General features: G+C 42.9%; 2 protein-coding genes across 4 annotated transcripts in view; both read left to right on the top strand.

Moving 5' to 3' along the window:
• The first annotated feature begins 969 nt into the window (after positions 1-969).
• On the top strand, positions 970-10,947 carry LOC112070366 (leucine-rich repeat-containing protein 19). 3 transcript variants are annotated; one of them, XM_070438942.1, is made up of 5 exons: positions 970-1,059; positions 6,672-6,796; positions 8,418-8,928; positions 9,129-9,335; positions 10,141-10,947. In XM_070438942.1, exons 3-5 carry the CDS (start codon positions 8,616-8,618, stop codon positions 10,485-10,487), a joined length of 867 nt encoding a protein of 288 aa, XP_070295043.1. In that variant the 5' UTR covers positions 970-1,059; positions 6,672-6,796; positions 8,418-8,615; the 3' UTR covers positions 10,488-10,947. The 3 variants fall into 3 exon arrangements, with proteins under 3 accessions (XP_070295043.1, XP_070295042.1, XP_070295044.1); XM_070438941.1 differs by having other exon boundaries at positions 6,672-6,867; XM_070438943.1 differs by lacking the exon at positions 9,129-9,335 and having other exon boundaries at positions 6,672-6,867.
• Positions 10,948-11,666: 719 nt separating this feature from the next.
• The window catches only part of LOC112070365 (FSD1-like protein), a 68,939-nt gene continuing 61,021 nt past the window's right edge, over positions 11,667-19,584 (top strand). Inside the window, exon 1 of the mRNA XM_070438940.1 lies at positions 11,667-11,923. Within this exon, the coding sequence (XP_070295041.1) occupies positions 11,909-11,923 (15 nt within the window). The 5' untranslated portion in view covers positions 11,667-11,908. The remainder of the gene's footprint in view (positions 11,924-19,584) is intronic.

Here is a 19,584-nt window from a genome sequence, read left to right as displayed (position 1 = left end):
AAACCAGACTGAACATTTCATATACCATGTTTTCTTCAGGAAGGCAGTGAGTTGCTTGCGCAACTAGCTTTTCCCTAGACATTTTTGAGAAGGAATGGAAGATTCGATAATAGCCGATAGTTTTTTTTATTTTCTGGGTCAAGGTTTGGCTTTTTCAAGAGAGGCTTTATTACTGCCACTTTTAGTGAGTTTGGTACACATCCGGTGGATAGAGAGCCGTTTACTATGTTCAACATAGGAGGGCCAAGCACATGAAGCAGCTCTTTCAGTAGTTTAGTTGGAATAGGATCCAGTATGCAGCTTGAAGGTTTAGAGGCCATGATTATTTTCATCATTGTGTCAAGAGATATAGTACTAAAACACTTAAGTGTCTCTCTTGATCCTAGGTCCTGGCAGAGTTGTGCAGACTCAGGACAGCTGAGCTTTGGAGGAATACGCAGATTTAAAGTGGAGTCCGTAATTTGCTTTCTAATGATCATGATATTTTCCTCAAAGAAGTTCATTAATTTATTACTGCTGAACTGAAAGCTATCCTCACTTGGGGAATGCTGCTTTTTAGTTAGCTTTGCGACAGTGTCAAAAAGAAATTTTGGATTGTTCTTATTTTCCTCAATTAAGTTGGAAAAGTAGGATGATCGAGCAGCAGTGAGGGCTCTTCGATACTGCACGGTACTGTCTTTCCAAGCTAGTCTGAAGACTTCCAGTTTGGAAGAGCTCTCTATGGGAGACATTTTTAAAATTTTTCTTTTATTTTGCTTAAAGTTATTTTGCCTTTATATTCAAGTCCTTTTTTGAAACGGTTGCTGATAATATTGAGATCTTTGTGATTTCTATCTGAAAATGAAAAGCGCCCCGTAAAATACAATTTGACTAACTAATAACCTGGATAACAGTGTCACGGGGTTATGAGGACAAAGTCTGATAAATGTTTTACAGTTCATAGGAAATGCACATTTGTGGTCAATCTTTAGCTAGCTAGTTGAACGTCTTTTACGAGCCAGACCAAAGGTTCTCTACATTGTTCTCATTCCAACAGGCTCCACTCCTCAGCCCACACAGGTAAGAATTTCACTGAAATATCTGTAAAGTATTATATATTGTTTTTTGGGTTGACATGTTTTGTTACTCCTCGATATGTCAACAAGTCCTGGTGTTTTTCCTTCTTCTATTTATGAGAATGTGCATGACAACCTATGGCCTTCGTGGCTAAAGGAATTTCATAGTTTCAGGAAACATTTCTTTGTCAACCTATACTACAAAATAATGATGTGTGTGATACAAGATGTCGGATCTTAATTTGAGCCAGTTTGCTACAAAACAAAAATAATCCTGCAGCAACAAGACATTATTATGTGGATTATAATTAACAGACATTTTTTGTAGGGGTTAATACATTTTTCGTAAGGGAAAATCAAGTCTGAAATTTAAAAGTGGAAATTACAAACTTCAGAAGGATTTTTTAAGCCTCAAATACACTACAAGTAAAAAAATATCCTGCAACAAGGTGATCAAATTAAGATCCTACTTCTGTTTAGCAAGATAAATGCTTGTTATTCAAGGAATTAACTTGATGTATACTCAGACCTGGCCTATTAGCTGCCAGCGAGACACGCATCACTGATACTCCATCAGCTGCATACCTTGCTCATGATCATGACGTTGAACTACAGATTTCTAGTGATAATTGAGATAATTGATAATCAATCGCTACACGTCAAAATGGAAAGGAAGTACTGTAGTGACCACCGTGTCATTCCATTGTGACGCGGTGGAGGAGTAAACACAAACACATAGAAACCAGAAAGAAGACTGTGATCTCCTGTACCATCAGTGTCATCAGACAGACTGTGATCTCCTGTACCATCAGTCTCATCAGACAGACAGTGATCTCCTGTACCGTCAGTGTCGTCAGACAGACAGTGATCTCCTGTACCATCAGTGTCATCAGACAGACAGTGATCTCCTGTACCATCAGTGTCATCAGACAGACAGTGATCTCCTTTAGCGTCAGTGTCATCAGACAGACAAGTGAATCTCCTGTACCATCAGTGTCATCAAGAGACAGTGCGTCTCCTGTACTCAGTGTCATCACCCAGACAGTTATTCCAGTATCAATGCAGTGTCATCAGACAGTGATCTCCTTTAGCGTCAGTGTATCAGACAGACAGTGATCTCCTGTACCATCAGTGTCATCAGACAGACAGTGATCTCCTGTACCACCAGTGTCATCAGACAGCAGTGATACTCCTGTACCATCAGTGTCATCAGACAGGACAGTGATCTCCTGTACCATCAGTGTCATCAGACAGACAGTGATCTTGCCTGTATCAGTCAGTGTCATCAGACAGTTTATCTCCAGTACATGCAGTGTCATCAGACAGTGATCTCCTTTAGCGTCAGTGTCATCAGACAGCAGTGATTCTCCTTTAGCGTCAGTGTCATCAGACAGACAGTGATCTCCTGTACATCAGTGTCATCAGACAGACAGTTATCTCCTGTACAGTCAGTGTCATCAGACAGTTATCTCCTGCACCATCAATGTCAGACAGTGATCTCCTGTACAGTCAGTGTCGTCAGACAGTTATCTCCTGCACCATCAATGTCAGACAGTGATCTCCTGTACCGTCAGTTTCATCAGACAGACAGTGATCTCCTGTACCATCAGTTTCATCAGACAGTGATCTCCTGTACCATCAGTTTCAACTCAGACAGTTTATCTCCCTGTACCATCAAGTGTCATCAGACAAGTGATCTCTGTTACCATCAGTGTCATCAGACGTGATCTCCCTGGACCATCAGTTTCATCAGACAGTTTCTCCTGTACCGAAGTGTCATCAGAGAGACAGTGATCTCCTGTACCGTCAGTTTCATCAGACAGACAGTGATCCTGTACGACCATCAGTTTCATCAGACAGTGATCTCCTGTACCACAGTTTCATCAGACAGTTATCTCCTGTACCATCAGTGTCATCAGACAGTGATCTCCTGTACCATCAGTGTCATCAGACAGTGATCTCCTGTACCGTCAGTGTCATCACACAGTTATCTCCTGTACGTTCAGTGTCATCAGACAGTTATCTCCTGTACCGTCAGTGTATCACACAGTTTCTCCTGTACTGTCAGTGTCATCAGACAGGCAGTTATCTCCTGTACCGTCAATGTCATCAGACAGACAGTTATCTCCTGTATCGTCAGTGTCATCAGACAGTTATCTCCTGTACTGTCAATGTAATCAGACAGACAGTTATCTCCTGTACCGTCAGTGTCATCAGACAGTTATCTCCTGTACGTCAGTGTCATCAGACAGACAGTGATCTCCTGTACCATCAGTGTCATCAGACAGACAGTTATCTCCTGTATCGTCAGTGTCATCAGACAGTTATCTCCTGTATTGTCAGTGTCATCAGACAGTTATCTCCTGTATCGTCACAGTGTCATCAGACAGTGTACTCCCTGTACCGTCAGTGTCATCAGACAGACAGTGATCTCCTTTAGCGTCAGTGTCATCAGACAGACAGTGATCTCCTGTACCATCAGTGTCATCAGACAGTGATCTCCTGTACCGTCAGTGTCATCAGACAGTTATCTCCAGTACATGCAGTGTCATCACAGACAGTGATCTCCTGTACCATCAGTGTCATCAGACAGACAGTTATCTCCTGTACAGTCAGTGTATCAGACAGTTATCTCCTGCACCATCAATGTCAGACAGTGATCTCCTGTACAGTCAGTGTCGTCAGACAGTTATCTCCTCACCATCAATGTCAGACAGTGATCTCCTGTACCGTCAGTTTCATCAGACAACAGTGATCTCCTGTACCGTCAGTTTCATCAGACAGACAGTGATCTCCTGTACCATCAGTTTCATCAGACAGTTATCTCCTGTACCATCAGTGTCATCAAACAGTGATCTCCTGTTCCGTCAGTGTCATCAGACAGTTATCTCCTGTTCCGTCAATGTCATCAGACAGACAGTGATCTCCTGTACCATCAGTTTCATCAGACAGTGATCTCCTGTACCATCAGTTCTATCAGACAGTTATCTCCTGTACCATCAGTGTCATCAGACAGTGATCTCCTGTACCATCAGTGTCATCAGACAGTGATCTCCTGTACCGTCAGTGTATCACACGTTATCTCTGTACTGTCAGTGTCATCAGACAGTTATCTCCTGTTCCGTCAGTGTCATCAGACAGTTATCTCCTGTTCCGTCAATGTCCACCCAGACAGTGATCTCCTGTACCGTCAGTGTCATCAGACAGACAGTGATCTGCTGTACCATCAGTGTCATCAAGACAGTTTCTCCTGTATCGTCAGTGTCATCAGACAGTTACTCCTGTACCGTCAATCTATCAGACAGACATGATCTCCTGTACCGTCAGTGTCATCAGACAGGCAGTTATCTCCTGTACCGTCAATGTCATCAGACAGACAGTTTCACTCCTGTATCGTCAGTGTCATCAGACAGTTATCTCCTGTCCTGCATGTAATCAGACAACAGTATCTCCTGTACCGTCAGTGTCATCAGACAGTTATCTCCTGTACGTCAGTGTCATCAGACAGACAGTGATCTCCTGTACCATCAGTGTCATCAGACAGACCAGTTATCTTCGTATGCGTCAGTGTCATCAGACAGTTATCTCCTGTATCGTCGTGCCATCAGACGACAGTTTTTGTATCGTCAGTGTCTCAGACATTATCTCCTGTACTGTCAAGTGTAATCAGACAGACAGTTTCTCCTGTACCCCGTCAGTGTATCAGACAGTTATCTCCTGTACCGTCAGTGTCATCAGACAGACAGTGATCTCCTGTACCATCAGTGTCATCAGACAGACAGTTATCTCCTGTACGTCAGTGTCATCAGACAGTGATCTCCTGTACCGTCAGTGTCATCAGACAGACAGTGATCTCCTTTAGCGTCAGTGTCATCAGACAGACAGTGATCTCCTGTACCATCAGTGTCATCAGACAGTGATCTCCTGTACCGTCAGTGTCATCAGACAGTTATCTCCAGTACATGTAGTGTCATCAGACAGTGATCTCCTGTACCATCAGTGTCATCAGACAGACAGTTACTCCTGTACAGTAGTCATCAGACATTATCTCCTGCACATCAATGTCAGACAGTGATCTCCTGTACAGTCAGTGTCGTCAGACAGTTATCTCCTGCACCATCAATGTCAGACAGTGATCTCCTGTACCGTCAGTTTCATCAGACAGACAGTGATCTCCTGTACCGTCAGTTTCATCAGACAGACAGTGACATCCTGTACCATCAGTTTCAAACGACAGTTATCTCCTGTACCATCAGTGTCATCAGACAGTGATCTCCTGTTCCGTCAGTGTCATCAGACAGTTATCTCCTGTTCCGTCAATGTCATCGGACAGACAGTATCTCCTGCACCATCAATGTCAGACAGTGATCTCCTGTACCGTCAATGTCATCAAGACAGACAGTGATCTCCTGCACCATCCAATGTCAGACAGTTATCTCCTGTACAGTCAGTGTCGTCAGACAGTTATCTCTGTACCATCAGTGTCATCAGACAGTGATCTCCTGTACCATCAGTGTCATCAGACAGTGATCTCCTGTACCTCAGTTCATCAGACAGTTATCTCCTGTACCGTCAGTGTCATCAGACGACAGTGATCTCCTGTACCTCAGTTTCATCAGACAGTGATCTCCTGTACCATCAGTTTCATCAGACAGTGTACTCTGACACAGTTTCACATCAACATACTCCGTACCATCAGTGTCATCAGACAGTGATCTCCTGTACCATCAGTGTCATCAGACAGTGATCTCCTGTACCGTCAGTGTCATCAGACAGTGATCTCCTGACCGTCAGTGTATCACACAGTTATCTCCTGTACTGTCAGTGTCATCAGACAGTTATCTCTCTGTACCGTCAGTGTCATCGGACAGTTATCTCCTGTTCCGTCAATGTCATCGGACAGTTATCTCCTGTACCGTCAATGTCATCAGACAGACAGTGATCTCCTGTACCGTCAGTGTCATCAGACAGACAGTGATCTCCTGTACCATCAGTGTCATCAGACAGACAGTTATCTTCCTGTATCGTCAGTGTCATCAGACAGTTATCTCCTGTACCGTCAATGTCATCAGACAGACAGTGATCTCCTGTACCGTCAGTGTCATCAGACAGTTATCTCCTGTACCGTCAGTGTCATCAGACAGGCAGGTATCTCCTGTACCGTCAATGTCATCAGACAGACAGTTATCTCCTGTATCGTCAGTGTCATCAGACAGTTATCTCCTGTACCGTCCATGTAATCAGACAGACAGTTATTCTCCTGTACCGTCAGTGTCATCAGACAGTTATCTCCTGTACCGTCAGTGTCATCAGACAGACAGTGATCTCCTGTACCATCAGTGTCATCAGACAGACAGTTATCTCCTGTATCGTCAGTGTCATCAGACAGTTATCTCTCTGTATTGTCAGTGTCATCAGACAGTTATCTCCTGTACCGTCAATGTCATCAGACAGCATGATCTCTTGTACCATCAATGTCATCATTGCCTTACAGAGAGAGAGAGGAAGCAGAAATGAAACGCTGTGTTATTTCTATGTTTCTGTATCTCTTCAGTATGTCTGAATTCTCAATAGCTTTTTTATGGTGTTTATTATCTTTCACATTATTCATTGAAGGAAAAGAACATGGCTGCAAGTGAACTACTGCTACTGTGGCTGGTGAGCACACTGCTGACTACTGGAGGAGCTGGACTGAGGACCAACTGGTGACTACTGGAGGAGCTGGAACTGAGGACCAACTGGTGACTACTGGAGGAGCTGGGACTGAGGACCAACTGCTGACTACTGAGGAGCTGGGACTGAGGACCAACTGGTGACTACTGATAGCGAAACTATGAACTGCTTAATGAGAGGAGGAAACTATGAACTGCTTAGTGAGAGGAGGGAAACTATGAACTGCTTAGTGAGAGGAGGGAAACTATGAACTGCTTAGTGAGAGGGAAAACTATGAACTGCTTAATGAGAGGAGGGAAACTATGAACTGCTTAATGAGAGGAGGGATAATGAACTGCTTAGTGAGAGGAAAACTATGAACTGCTTAGTGAGAGGAGGAAAACTATGAACTGCTTAATGAGAGGGAAACTATGAACTGCTTAGTGAGAGGAGGGAAACTATGAACTGCTTAACGTGAGAGGAGGAAACTATGAACGTTGAGAGGACTATGACTGCTTATGAGAGGACGGAAACTATGAACTGCTTAGTGAGAGGGAAACTAGAACTGAGGAAGAAACTATGAACTGCTAGTGAGAGGAGGGAAACTATGAACTGCTTAGTGAGAGGAGGAAACTATGAACTGCTTAGTGAGAGGAGGGAAACTATGAACTGCTTAGTGAGGGGGAACCTATGAACTGCTTAATGAGAGGAGGGAACTATGAACTGCTTAGGAGAGGAAACTATGAACTGCTTAAGTGAGAGGAAAACTATGAACTGCTTAGTGAGAGGAAAACTATGAACTGCTTAGTGAGAGGAGGGAAACTATGAACTGCTTAATGAGAGGAGGGAAACTATGAACTGCTTAATGAGAGGACGGAAACTATGAACTGCTTAGTGAGAAGGAAAACTATGAACTGCTTAGTGAGAGGAAAACTATGAACTGCTTAGTGAGAGGGAAACTATGAACTGCTTAATGAGAGGAGGGAACAATGAACTGCTTAGTGAGAGGAGGGAAACTATGAACTGCTTAGTGAGGGGGAACCTTGAACTGCTTAATGAGAGGAGGGAAAACTATGAACTGCTTAGTGAGGGGGAACCTATGAAACTGCTTAATGAGAGGAGGGAAACTATGAACTGCTTAGTGAGAGGAAAACTATGAACTGCTTAGTGAGAGGAAAACTATGAACTGCTTAGTGGAGGGGAAACTTGACTGCTTAGTGAGAGGAGGGAAACTATGAACTGCTTAGTGAGAGGAGGGAAACTATGAACTGCTTAGTGAGAGGAAAACTATGAACTGCTTAGTGAGAGGAGGGAAACTATGAACTGCTTAATGAGAGAGGGAAACTATGAACTGCTTAATGAGAGGACGGAAATATGAACTGCTTAGTGAGAGGAAAACTATGAACTGCTTATGGAGAAGGGAAACTATGAACTGCTTAGTGAGAGGGAAACTATGAACTGCTTAGTGAGAGGAGGGAAACTATGAACTGCTTAGTGAGAGGAAAACTATGAACTGCTTAGTGAGAGGAAGGGAAACTATGAAACTGCTTAATGAGAGGGAAACTATGAACTGCTTAGTGAGAGGAGGGAAACTATGAACTGCTTAGTGAGAGGGAAACTATGAACTGCTTAATGAGAGGGAAACTTTGATGAGATAATAGCATACATCTTGAATAATAACTTCAACATAACTTGTCATCCTATTTACAGGCTGCGAACTGTAGCAACAAGACACTGCAATTCATACCCTCAAATTACAGTCAAACCATCACCAAACTAATTCTGAGCAATAACCTCATAGAGCTGTCCAGCGCTGATGAAGCTGCTCTGAGGAACTACTCCAATCTGATTGAGCTCCATCTAGATGGTAACAGGTTGACTGACCTGCCAGGGAAGCTGTTTGAGGCCATGTCAAAGCTGGAGGTCCTCAACCTGTCCCACAATAACATCAGTAGAGTGGAGCCGAAGGCGTTGGCTGGCCTGGTTAACCTGAGGGAGCTGGACCTGTCCTACAATCGTCTACAGTCACTACCTCTACATCTACTGGATGATTTAAAGAAGCTGTCTGTCCTCAGGCTCGGGGGGAACACACTGCGGGACTTAGACATCTCTGTGGAGAGGAATACATTGAAGGTGCTAGATCTGAAGGAGAATCCCTGGAACTGCTCTTGTGTATTTCTCAACCGGATTAAATCGATTACCGACTCAAAGGACCAGATAAGTAAGCAGCTTCTTCTATCTCTGTTTGCTTGTAATCCCCATGGTCTATTTGTTCCATTCAATGCCTGGCTGTGGTTCCTTACTTACGCCATGCTGACATCTACTGACAACAATGTTTTAAAATGAGGCCTACTTTACCGAAATTTGCCTTCGTGTTGTTAGTTTGTTGATGATAAAACCGGAATGTGTGTATTTCTTCAGGAGTCTCAGATGCCACCTGCGCCAGCCCTGAGGACCTGTCCGGTAGAGGGATAATGGACAACGGTACCAGCTGCTTTTCAGGGTCATCATCAACAACAACACTTCCCCCACCTACAACTCAGTCAACCACTAAGCCAAACTCAGCCCAGACCACTACACACTCAGTGTTACTTGCAGTTACTACAAATGCAAACCTCGTCTTAACAGGTAAGATTTAAAAAAAAAGATATATTAAATCAATTGACTTGGTCTTACAGTAGATATAGTCTCCTCTTATCAACATCATATGATGTCGACTTTTCAAACTAAAAAAAGCTTTGATTTGCCCGGATGGATGACACGGTTAAAACACTGAATACAGCTATTGTTGAGAACAGAAGCATGTGAGAGAGAGAGAGGTGACCTAAAAAAATAGATGACTTCAGTTATGATTCTACGGCGTTTAGTCAGCAGACAAGGAAAACCGTCATCTAGACAAGAGCAGCTGCACTCTAAGGACACTTCGTAAGAGTTCACAAACGTGACTCCAGGGTCCGTATTCATTAGGAGTAAGGGTGCTGATCTAGGATCGGTGTTGCTTTTAAGATCATAATAAATAAGATTACACAGACAGAGGGGGAGGTTAAATCACCTGATCCTAGATCAGCACTCTTACCCTGAGAAGGGAGGTTAAATCACCTGATCCTAGATCAGCACTCTTACCCTGAGAAGGGAGGTTAAATCACTCTATAACAATGTGGTCTGAGGAGGCCCCGTATCCCGAGGAGCAAGGTTGGGGTCAATTCAAATTGAAAATTGACAAACATGAAAAAATAATGAAATAAATATCTTCTACTTTCCAGGTTATTGATAAGATATTGAAAATAGACACCCCCTTTTTCCTAGATATTGATTTGGAATTTCAGTGTACTTGAATTGGCAGCCTTCAATTCGAATTGACCCCCGTCCTGCTGAGGAGACCTCAGAAGAATGTTAAACAGTATGTGACCCCTGGATGTTTCTGTTTGCTCAGGCGTGGACCGTGGCAGTGGGGTGCCAGTGGTGGGGAACACCTGGAAGTTTCTCCTGGGTGTGATAGCCATCGCCCTGACCACCTCTATGCTCCTCGTGTGTGCCGTCAAGTCCCCGTCCTGGTACAAGCTGCTGTTCAACTACCGGCACCAGCGGTTGAGAGATGAGGAGGATGCTGACGTGTACACTACGGGACGCTACTCTACTTTCAGCTTGGACACGGAGCAAACGGAGACCAGCGCCCATGAGCTGGACCACGGGCTAGACGAGTTGGATAACGAGGAGGATGGATACATAGAGGACCGCTATATAGAGACTGAGGTCTATGAAGACAACACAGAACCATAATGCTCTCTGAGCTGCTCCCAGACTTCTGGTTGTGGTTATGTCAGTTTGATTTGATTTGATTTGGATATTTTTCAGTCCTCGTTTGGACTAATCTTTCAAGAGTCCTGAGTTTGGGTATTGTGACATCAAAATGATCCCTTTCCATTGAAATAATTGGACGATAAATGATTCTATTCTACTCTATTCACTGATAGTATCAGAAGGCCATGGTTGTCCGTCCGTAACCCATGCATAACCTGCTGCCACTGATGATCATTTATTGTTTGGTTTGACAAAATGTGCCCCTAAAAGTTGTGTACATTTGTAAATATTTGCAAGTTTTGAAAATGTTGGAATTCAGTGAAAGGACCGACCATGTGAGGTGTTTTGAGGTCATGATTTAGGCTACTTGCAAAGTTCTACTGCCGGAGACATAGTGTAGGTAATCAACGTTTTGTCTTATTAAATATATATTTGAGTACTTACTCTCGTCTCTGTAAACAGTTAGGGTTAGGGCTGAATGAAGGAATGAATACATGAATACCAGGCGGTGATGCAACCGGTCAGGATGCTCTCGATGGTGCAGCTGTAGAACCTTTTTGAGGATCTGAGGACCTAATGCCAAATCTTTTCCGTCTTCTGAGGGGGAAAAGGTTTTGTCGTGCCCACTTCACGACTGTCTTGGTGTGTTTTATTTTTAAAATTCTATATTTTTTAACTGCATTGTTGGTTAGGGGCTCGTAAGTAAGTATTTCACTGTAAGGTCTACCTACACCTGTTGTATTAGGCACATGTGACAAATACAATTTGATTTGATTTAATAATATTAGGTACATTTCATATTCACAAATGCAAATGGTCTAATTCAACTATATTCAAAATCTAACTTTTTTCACTTTATAAATGAATTTAAACAGTATGGCACTTAGAATAATATCCACTACTAAAATGAAAAACAAAAAGGCAACTAAAACTTGTTTTATTAGTAAGATTTGTTAGTTTTAGGATTCCTGGCAATGTAAATAGTTTGTAAGCTTGTTTGCATTTGACTATTCCTATTTTGTTTGTTGATATTTGTTTGTTAATAAAAAATAATATTAAAAAAACAGACGTAACCACAGCAACCGAACATTATCGCGAGACTGTGGAAATCCCTGAGAGTAGAGTGATCCATACGCAAAATCCTGATCCTCGTGCCTGAACTTGGAAGTGGACTTAGAAATCTCTGCAAGTCATCTTTAGGCCAGTGGAGGGCACAACGACTCTACCGTTGTTATCAAGCTTCACTAATTTATGAGGGTCGGGGTTACAAAACTATTGCGCATGTACACTAAACTCCGACCACCATCCAGTGGAATAACCGTCTTCTTCTTTTGAGAAAAGGTGGCGTGCCTGCCTGCCTATGCATTGGGTTTGATTACGTTTGTGTTTCGGTCCGCGGGATGGACTCTCAAAAAGTAAGTACACCCGGCGTATCATGAACTGATATCGATTCTGATCGGCGACATTGTGTATCCAGCTTTGAAGCGGCGCGGTTAGTCAACGTGATAGTTGTGTGTAACTGGACGATCTGTGAACGGACGAAACGATCTCCAACATTAGTTCAACATGTCGTTATTCTGTCAATGTCAAATCATCAATATGCATTCAGCGGCTGTCAGGGGGTGGAAACATGTTCACATTAGCTCTGTTGCCTGCTTGTGAAGAATCTATTGACCTGGAAACTAGATACCATCTGAAAGGCTACAATGTCTCTTTCGAGCCTTTTACTTCTTCTCTGTATTCATTCAACGGCTTGTGGTTCTGTTCGCGTATTTCCTGGGACAACTCTACCCTTTCAATGATTTGACACATTGATATTGAGATAGACTATGATTGCACAGGTGCACTTCTTCTGTAAAGTAATTCACTTCCTACTTGCTAGTAGTATGGCTTTGAGAGTTTGACAGTCACGGCAGGTGTTAAAGTCATTCATTTCTTTATTGTATAGATCTGTCTTTACTATGGGATAATTGTCTATTTGCCTGCGTGGACATCAGACAGTCTGTTATTGCAACAACTAACCTACAAAACATCAACGTGATGACCAACAAAAAACAAGCTAATTGTAGTGGTCTTTATGTTTTTATGGTCTTGTCACCCATCTCAGAACATGATCATATTTATCAGCCTGAAAAGAAGCATCAGATTTGTTTTTGAAACGCAACAGACACTTTGTTTCAAGTCTGTTGTCAAGGGACTGTATAGCAACCAGAGGAGCTTATCTTTTGGCTTCGTTTGTTATCAGTGTAACTCGGGTGTGAAAACACATGTCCCTCTGTCCTCCTTTGTACTGGATAAAGGGAGGTAGAGTAGAGGGACAGTTTAGTCTTGAGCACGTGTTGTCAATCTAAGCTTATTCTAAGTCTATTACTCAGTCAGAGGGAGAGAGAGGTCACACCAGTGGTACAGGTATATTATAACTGTTAGAGAGAGAGAGAGTGTGTGTGTGTGTGTGTTATACAGCATTAATCTGAATTAGCTTTTTAAGGAGTTATCAGTCTCAGGTAAAAGCCATTTAGAGTTCGATTTGATTTCATGTGGATTTAGTTTGTTTCCCTGGGTTGTGAGTCTTGCATCAATGTTTTGCATGTTTTTTGAAAATTGACCACTGCAGACTAAAGTGTCCAGGAAAGGCATGGCACCTGTCAATTTCATGTTTTAGCTCTTCCAAGGGAATCAAACCACATTTTCCTTCACTTTACTTTTCAAACCACCTCCACCCTGCTTGAGCTCTGTCATTTAGGGTTCTGCATTTTGACATTTTCCCTGGACAGTCAGTATTTTACCGTGGAGTAGCCGATTGATCAGAATGCTGCTGAAATAGATACAGGCCAGAGGCCAGAGTTGACACGTCTCCTAGGCAAAGGGCCTTTGCTGTGGCTACACTATCCAGTCCAGTGGTACTATTGGCCAAAGCTCAAATGACTAGTAGGCTTAAAATATTGCAGATCCCACTCTTTTCAGAGCTAATTATATGTCTCATGTCCTTGCTAAAAAAGGACCTCCAAAACTTCCTGGATATTTTTGTTAATTTTTTGGGGCAATTTCCTCCCACTTGAACTTTACTACTGGGCAATTCCACGGTAACAGAGGGACACTGAAACTGATTTTTTCCCCCATGTCAAGCAAAAACCAATGAGTGAAAGCCTAAGCAAACCATTTAACTCTATGCACAAGGACTACATTTAACAATTTCCACAGAAAATTTGACAAAAATAAATCTACATGACGAAGATGCAAAGTTTGGTAACAGAATGACGTGCAAACAGCACTTTTTTTATGTAAGCTCGTGAGATCTAGCTGGTCCTAGAGGTCAGATCAGAAAACATATTATTTCCATGTCATTTCATCAAAACATGACACTCACCATCTCAGATTGTTCTCAAATCGTCCCTGTAGTCAAAGACGGGTAAAATTGGCATTCCTGAAACATTATTTTGTTGACATTTTATGTCGGCCATTTTAATTGATAGGATTCAGATAATATTCAATATAAGTACCAAACATCAGATTTGGAGAAAACTTCTTCCTACCAATGAGTAAGACATGAAGAAAAATGATTGGTTGTTGTCAAAAGACACCCACGGACCCCCCCCCCACACCTCACGCCAATCCCACCCCAACAACCAGTGTACAGTCGTGGCCAGAAGTTTTGAGAATGAGACAAATATTAATTTTCCCAAAGTCTGCTGCCTCAGTTCGTATGATGGCAATTTGGTCCTTTTGTGGCAGGGCTGAAATGCAGTGGAAATGTTTTGGGGGGATTCAGTTCATTTGCATGGCAAAGAGGGACTTTGCAATTAATTGCAATTCATCTGATCACTCTTCATAACATTCTGGAGTATATGCAAATTGCCATCATACAAACAGAGGCAGCAGACTTTGGGAAAATTAATATTTGTCTCATTCTCAAAACTTCTGGCCACGACTGTAAATAGCCCATCCAACTAACTCATCCCCATACTGTTATTTTTTTATTTTATTTTGCTCCTTTGCACCCCAGTATCTCTACTTGAACACTCATCTTCTGAACATCTATCACTCCAGTGTTTAATTGCTACATTGTAATTATTTCACCACTATGGCCTATTTATTGCCATACCTCCCTTATCCTACCTCATTTACACACACTGTATATAGCCTTTTTATATTGTATTATTGACTGTATGTTTGTTTATTTCATGTGTAACTCTGTTGTTTGTGTCGCACTGCTTTGCTTTTTATTTTTATTTTACCCTTATTTTACCAGGTAAGTTGACTGAGAACACTTTCTAATTTTCAGCAATATCTAAAACACAAGGCCAAATCTACACTGGAGTTGCTTACCAAGAAGACAGTGAATGTTTCTGAGTGGTCGAGTTACAGTTTTAACTTAAATCTCCTTAAATCTCCCTGAAAATGATTGGTTGTTGATAATTGCTAGACAATTTGACAGAGCTTGAAGAATTTTGAAAAGAATAATGGAATATTGCACAATGCAGGTGTGGAAATCTCTTAGAGAATTACCCAGAAAGACCGCTGTATTGACTCCGGTGTGAATACTTAGGTAAATTAGATATTTCTGTTTCATTTTCAATACATTTGTAAAAATGTATATAAACATGTTTTCACTTTGTCATTATGGGGTATTGTGTTTAGAGTGAATTGAATTGAGGCTGAAACACAACAAAATGTGGACTAAGTGAAGGGGTATGAATACTTTCTGAAGGCTCTGTAGTATGAAGAAACAATACTCCAAGCCACAGCTCCGTACTAGTTGTCAAATATAGAGAACTGATACTGTATACTCAGGGGTGGGATTGGTGTGGTGTGGGATTGGGGTGTGGGGGGGTCCGTAGGTGGCTTTTGACCATTTCTTTGGATTCTCAGGTTCTGGAACGACCCGGTAGGATCATGGAACGACCCAGTAGGTTTATGGAACGACCCGGTAGGATCATTGAATGACCCGGTAGGATCATGGAACGACCCAGTAGGTTTATGGAATGACCTGGTAGGATCATTGAACGACCCAGTAGGGTTATGGAATGACCCGGTAGGGTTATATAACGACCCAATAGGGTTATATAACGACCCAATAGGGTTATATAACGACCCGGTAGAGTTATGGAACAACCCAATAGGGTCCTGGAACGACCCAGCAGGGTTATATAACGACCCAGTAGGGTTATGGAACGACCCGGTAGGGTTATGGAACGACCCGGTAGGGTTATGGAACGACCCGGCAGGGTTATGGAACGACCCGGTAGGGTTATGGAACGACCCGGCAGGGTTATGGAACGACCCGGTAGGGTTATGGAACGACCCGGGTAGGGTTATGGAACGACCGTAGTTATGAACGACCCGGTAGGGTTATGGAACGACCCGTAGGGTTATAAACGACCCGGTAGGGTTATGGAACGACCCGGTAGGTTATAAAACACCGGTAGGTATGGAACGACCCTGTAGGGTTATTGGAACGACCCGTAGGTTATTGGAACGACCCGGTAGGGTATATAACGACCGTAGGGTTATATAACGACCCGGTAGGGTATATAACGACCGGTAGTAGGAACGACCCCGAGGGTTATGGAACGACCCGGGGGGTTATGGAACGAACCGGTAGGGTTATGAACGACGGTAGGGTTATGGAAAACGACCCGGTAGGGTTATATAACGACCCGTAGGTTATATAACGACCCGGTAGGGTTATAACGACCCGGTGGGTTATTATAACGACCCGGTAGGGTTATGGAACGACCCGGTAGGGTTATATAACGACCGGAGGGTTATTGACGACCCGGAGGTTATGAACGACCGGTAGGGTTATATAACGACCCGGTAGGGTTATGGAACACCGGTTAGGGTTTATGGAACGACCCGGTAGGGTTATGGAACGACCCGGTAGGGTTATATAACGACCCGGTAGGGTTATGGAACGACCCGGTAGGGTTATGGAATGACCCGGTAGGGTTCTCTATAATCATATATAGTAATACTCTGTCCTAGTGTCGTGCAGCAGTTTTAAATAGAAGTGAAGCCTAATCCTCAAATCTGCCTAATCATGTCATGTTGCACGGTCGCTCGCTCACTCGCTCGGGCCCCTGGGAACTCTCACATGACATAACAGATACAAAATGCCCAAACATTTGGAGATTACACATCCCAAATGCCCCTCAATGACTAGCCTTCATCAATAATTCACATGTAGTATACATTGGTGTGTGTGTGGTTATCTTATACCGTCTATAGGCTGAATATGGACTGTGGACTGGGCCGGTCTGTGGGCTGGGCCTACAGTATGTGCTGAACGGTCTGTAGGCTGAGCCTATAAACTAAACATGGTCTGTGGGTTGGGCCTATGGGCTGAACATGGTCTGTGGGCTGGGCCAAATGAGATCAGGCCAGGACTCAGGCCACACCCCTTATTAGTTGAGAAGACTTATTGTACAGTGGATATCTGATATTATTGTGGAGAAGCATTATTGTACAGTAGATATCTGATATTATTGTAGAGAAGACTTATTGTACAGTAGATATCTGACATTACTGTTGAGAAGCCTTATTGTACAGTAGATATCTGATATTATTGTTGAGAAGCCTTATTGTACAGTGGATATCTGATGTTGTGGAGAAGCCTTATTGTACAGTGGATATCTGATGTTGTGGAGAAGCCTTATTGTACAGTGGATATCTGATGTTGTTGTGGTTGGACACGATGGAAACTAACCTGAGTCAATGGTTTATTTCATATCTATTATTCTGTTCTGTTGATTCTATTCTCCATTAACATGCATGATGCATTAACCATATTAGCTAACATACTAGATTGTAATGAATATATACATAATATAGCCCTAAAGGTTTATGTTTTTCAGAGAATTATGTTTCCTGACGCCCATAATAATATGATGCGTCACAATGACCACAATGAAATTCAAATTAACATTTTGATGGTATTCATTTAGACCCCTGAGGCTTAATTCCATTGAAGTTCTTTCAGGCAATATTGACAGTGTTGACAGTCGTGGCCAAAAGTTTTGAGAATGGCACAAATATAAATTTCCGCAAAGTTTGCTTCTTCAGTGTCTTTAGATATTTTTGTCAGATGTTTCTATGGAACGCTGAAGTATAATTACAAGCATTTCATAAGTGTCAAAGGCTTTTATTGACAATTACATGAAGTTGATGCAAAGAGTCAATATTTGCAGTGTTGACCCTTTTTTTCAAGACCTCTGCAATCCGCCCTGGCATGCTGTCAATTAACTTCTGGGCCACATCCTGACTGATGGCTGCCCATTCTTGCATAATCAATGCTTGGAGTTTGTCAGAATTTGTGGGGTTTTTGTTTGTCCACCCGCCTCTTGAGGATTGACCACAAGTTCTCAATGGGATTAACGTCTGGGAGGTTTCCTGGCCATGTACCCAAAATATTTATGTTTTGTTCCCCGAGCCACTTAGTTATCACTTTTGCATTATGGCAAGGTGCTCCATCATGCTGGAAAAGGCATTGTTCGTCAACAAACTGCAAAAATTGTGAGTGAGCCTACACCCTTGGCTGAGAAGCAACCCCACACATGAATAGTCTCACGATGCTTTACTGTTGGCATGACACAGGACAAGCTTTTTTCCGGATGCCCCAAACAATCGGAAAGGCGATTCATTAGAGAAAATGACTTTACCCCAGTCCTCAGCAGTCCAATCCCTGTACCTTTTGCAGAATATCAGTGTGTCCCTGATGTTTTTCCTGGAGAGAAGTGGCTTCTTTGCTGCCCTTCTTGACACCAGGCCACCCTCTAAAAGTCTTTGCCTCACTGTGCGTGCAGATGCACTTACACCTGCCTGCTGCCATTCCTGAGCAAGCTCTGTACTGGTGGTGCCCCGATCCCGCGGCTGAATCAACTTTAGGAGACTTTTAGGGCGCCCTGAAGCCTTCTTCACAACAATTGAACCGCTCTCCTTGAAGTTCTTGATGATCCGATAAATGGTTGATTTAGGTGCAATCTTACTGGCAGCAACATCCTTGCATGTGAAGCCCTTTTTGTGCAAAGCAATGATGACGGCACGTGTTTCCTTGCAGGTAACAATGGTTGACAGAGGAAGAACAATGATTCCAAGCACCACCCTCCTTTTGAAGCTTCCAGGCTGTTATTCGAACTCAATCAGCATGACAGAGTGATCTCCAGCCTTGTCCTCGTCAACACTCACACCTGTGTTAACGAGAGAATCACTGACATGATGTCAGCTGGTCCTTTTGTGGCAGGGCTGAAATGCAGTGGAAATGTTTTTGGGGGATTCAGTTCATTTGCATGGCAAAGAGGTACTTTGCATATTAATTGCAATTCATCTGATCACACTTCATAACATTCTGGAGTATATGCAAATTGCCATCATACAAACTGAGGCAGCAGACGTTGTGAAAATGAATATTTGTGTAATTTTCTAAACTTTTGGCCACGACGGTCCACTGACGCAATGACAGGAGTGGGGTCCTAAAGAAGACGGAACCATAACTGGTGTCGTAGTCTTTCTTGTTTCCATGTGTTGACGTGAACTCTGGAGCAGGTGAAGGCAACTGTTCAGTAGATTTCAGTACAGTACAGTAGTAGATTTCAGTACAGTGGAAGGGAGGACAGTAACAGGAGACACTATGAGCTGAACATCATGATGGTGTTTTGATGGCAGGGGACTTCAACACGATGGTGTTTTGATGTCAGGGGACTTCAACATGGTGTTTTGACGGCAGGGGACTTCAACACAATGGTGTTTTGATGTCAGGGGTCTTCAACACCATGGTGTTTTGATGTCAGAGGAATTCAACATGGTGTTTTGACGGCAGGGGACTTCAACATGATGGTGTTTTGATGTCAGGGGTCTTCAACACCATGGTGTTTTGATGTCAGGGGTCTTCAACATGGTGTTTTGATGTCAGGGGTCTTCAACATGGTGTTTTGATGTCAGGGGTCTTCAACACCATGGTGTTTTGATGTCAGGGGTCTTCAACAACATGGTGTTTTGATGTCAGGGGTCTTCAACACCATGGTGCTTTGATGTCAGGGGTCTTCAACAGTTGGCTGGGGGTGCTGGCTGGGCGGCTGGA

This window comes from Salvelinus sp. IW2-2015, unplaced genomic scaffold, assembly GCF_002910315.2.
Source record: "Salvelinus sp. IW2-2015 unplaced genomic scaffold, ASM291031v2 Un_scaffold1305, whole genome shotgun sequence".
Lineage (NCBI taxonomy): Eukaryota > Metazoa > Chordata > Actinopteri > Salmoniformes > Salmonidae > Salvelinus > Salvelinus sp. IW2-2015.
This window is presented reverse-complemented; position numbering and strand designations above follow the sequence as displayed.

What these genes read in the sequence shown, in the direction of transcription:
- LOC112070366 (XM_070438942.1), top strand. Translation starts at nt 8,616, where the DNA reads ATGTCAAAGCTGGAGGTCCTCAACCTGTCCCACAATAACATCAGTAGA. An exon ending in CGACTCAAAGGACCAGATAA is followed by an intron (nt 8,929 to 9,128) that starts GTAAGCAGCTTC and finishes GTATTTCTTCAG; the next exon opens with GAGTCTCAGATGCCACCTGC. An exon ending in TGCAAACCTCGTCTTAACAG is followed by an intron (nt 9,336 to 10,140) that starts GTAAGATTTAAA and finishes CTGTTTGCTCAG; the next exon opens with GCGTGGACCGTGGCAGTGGG.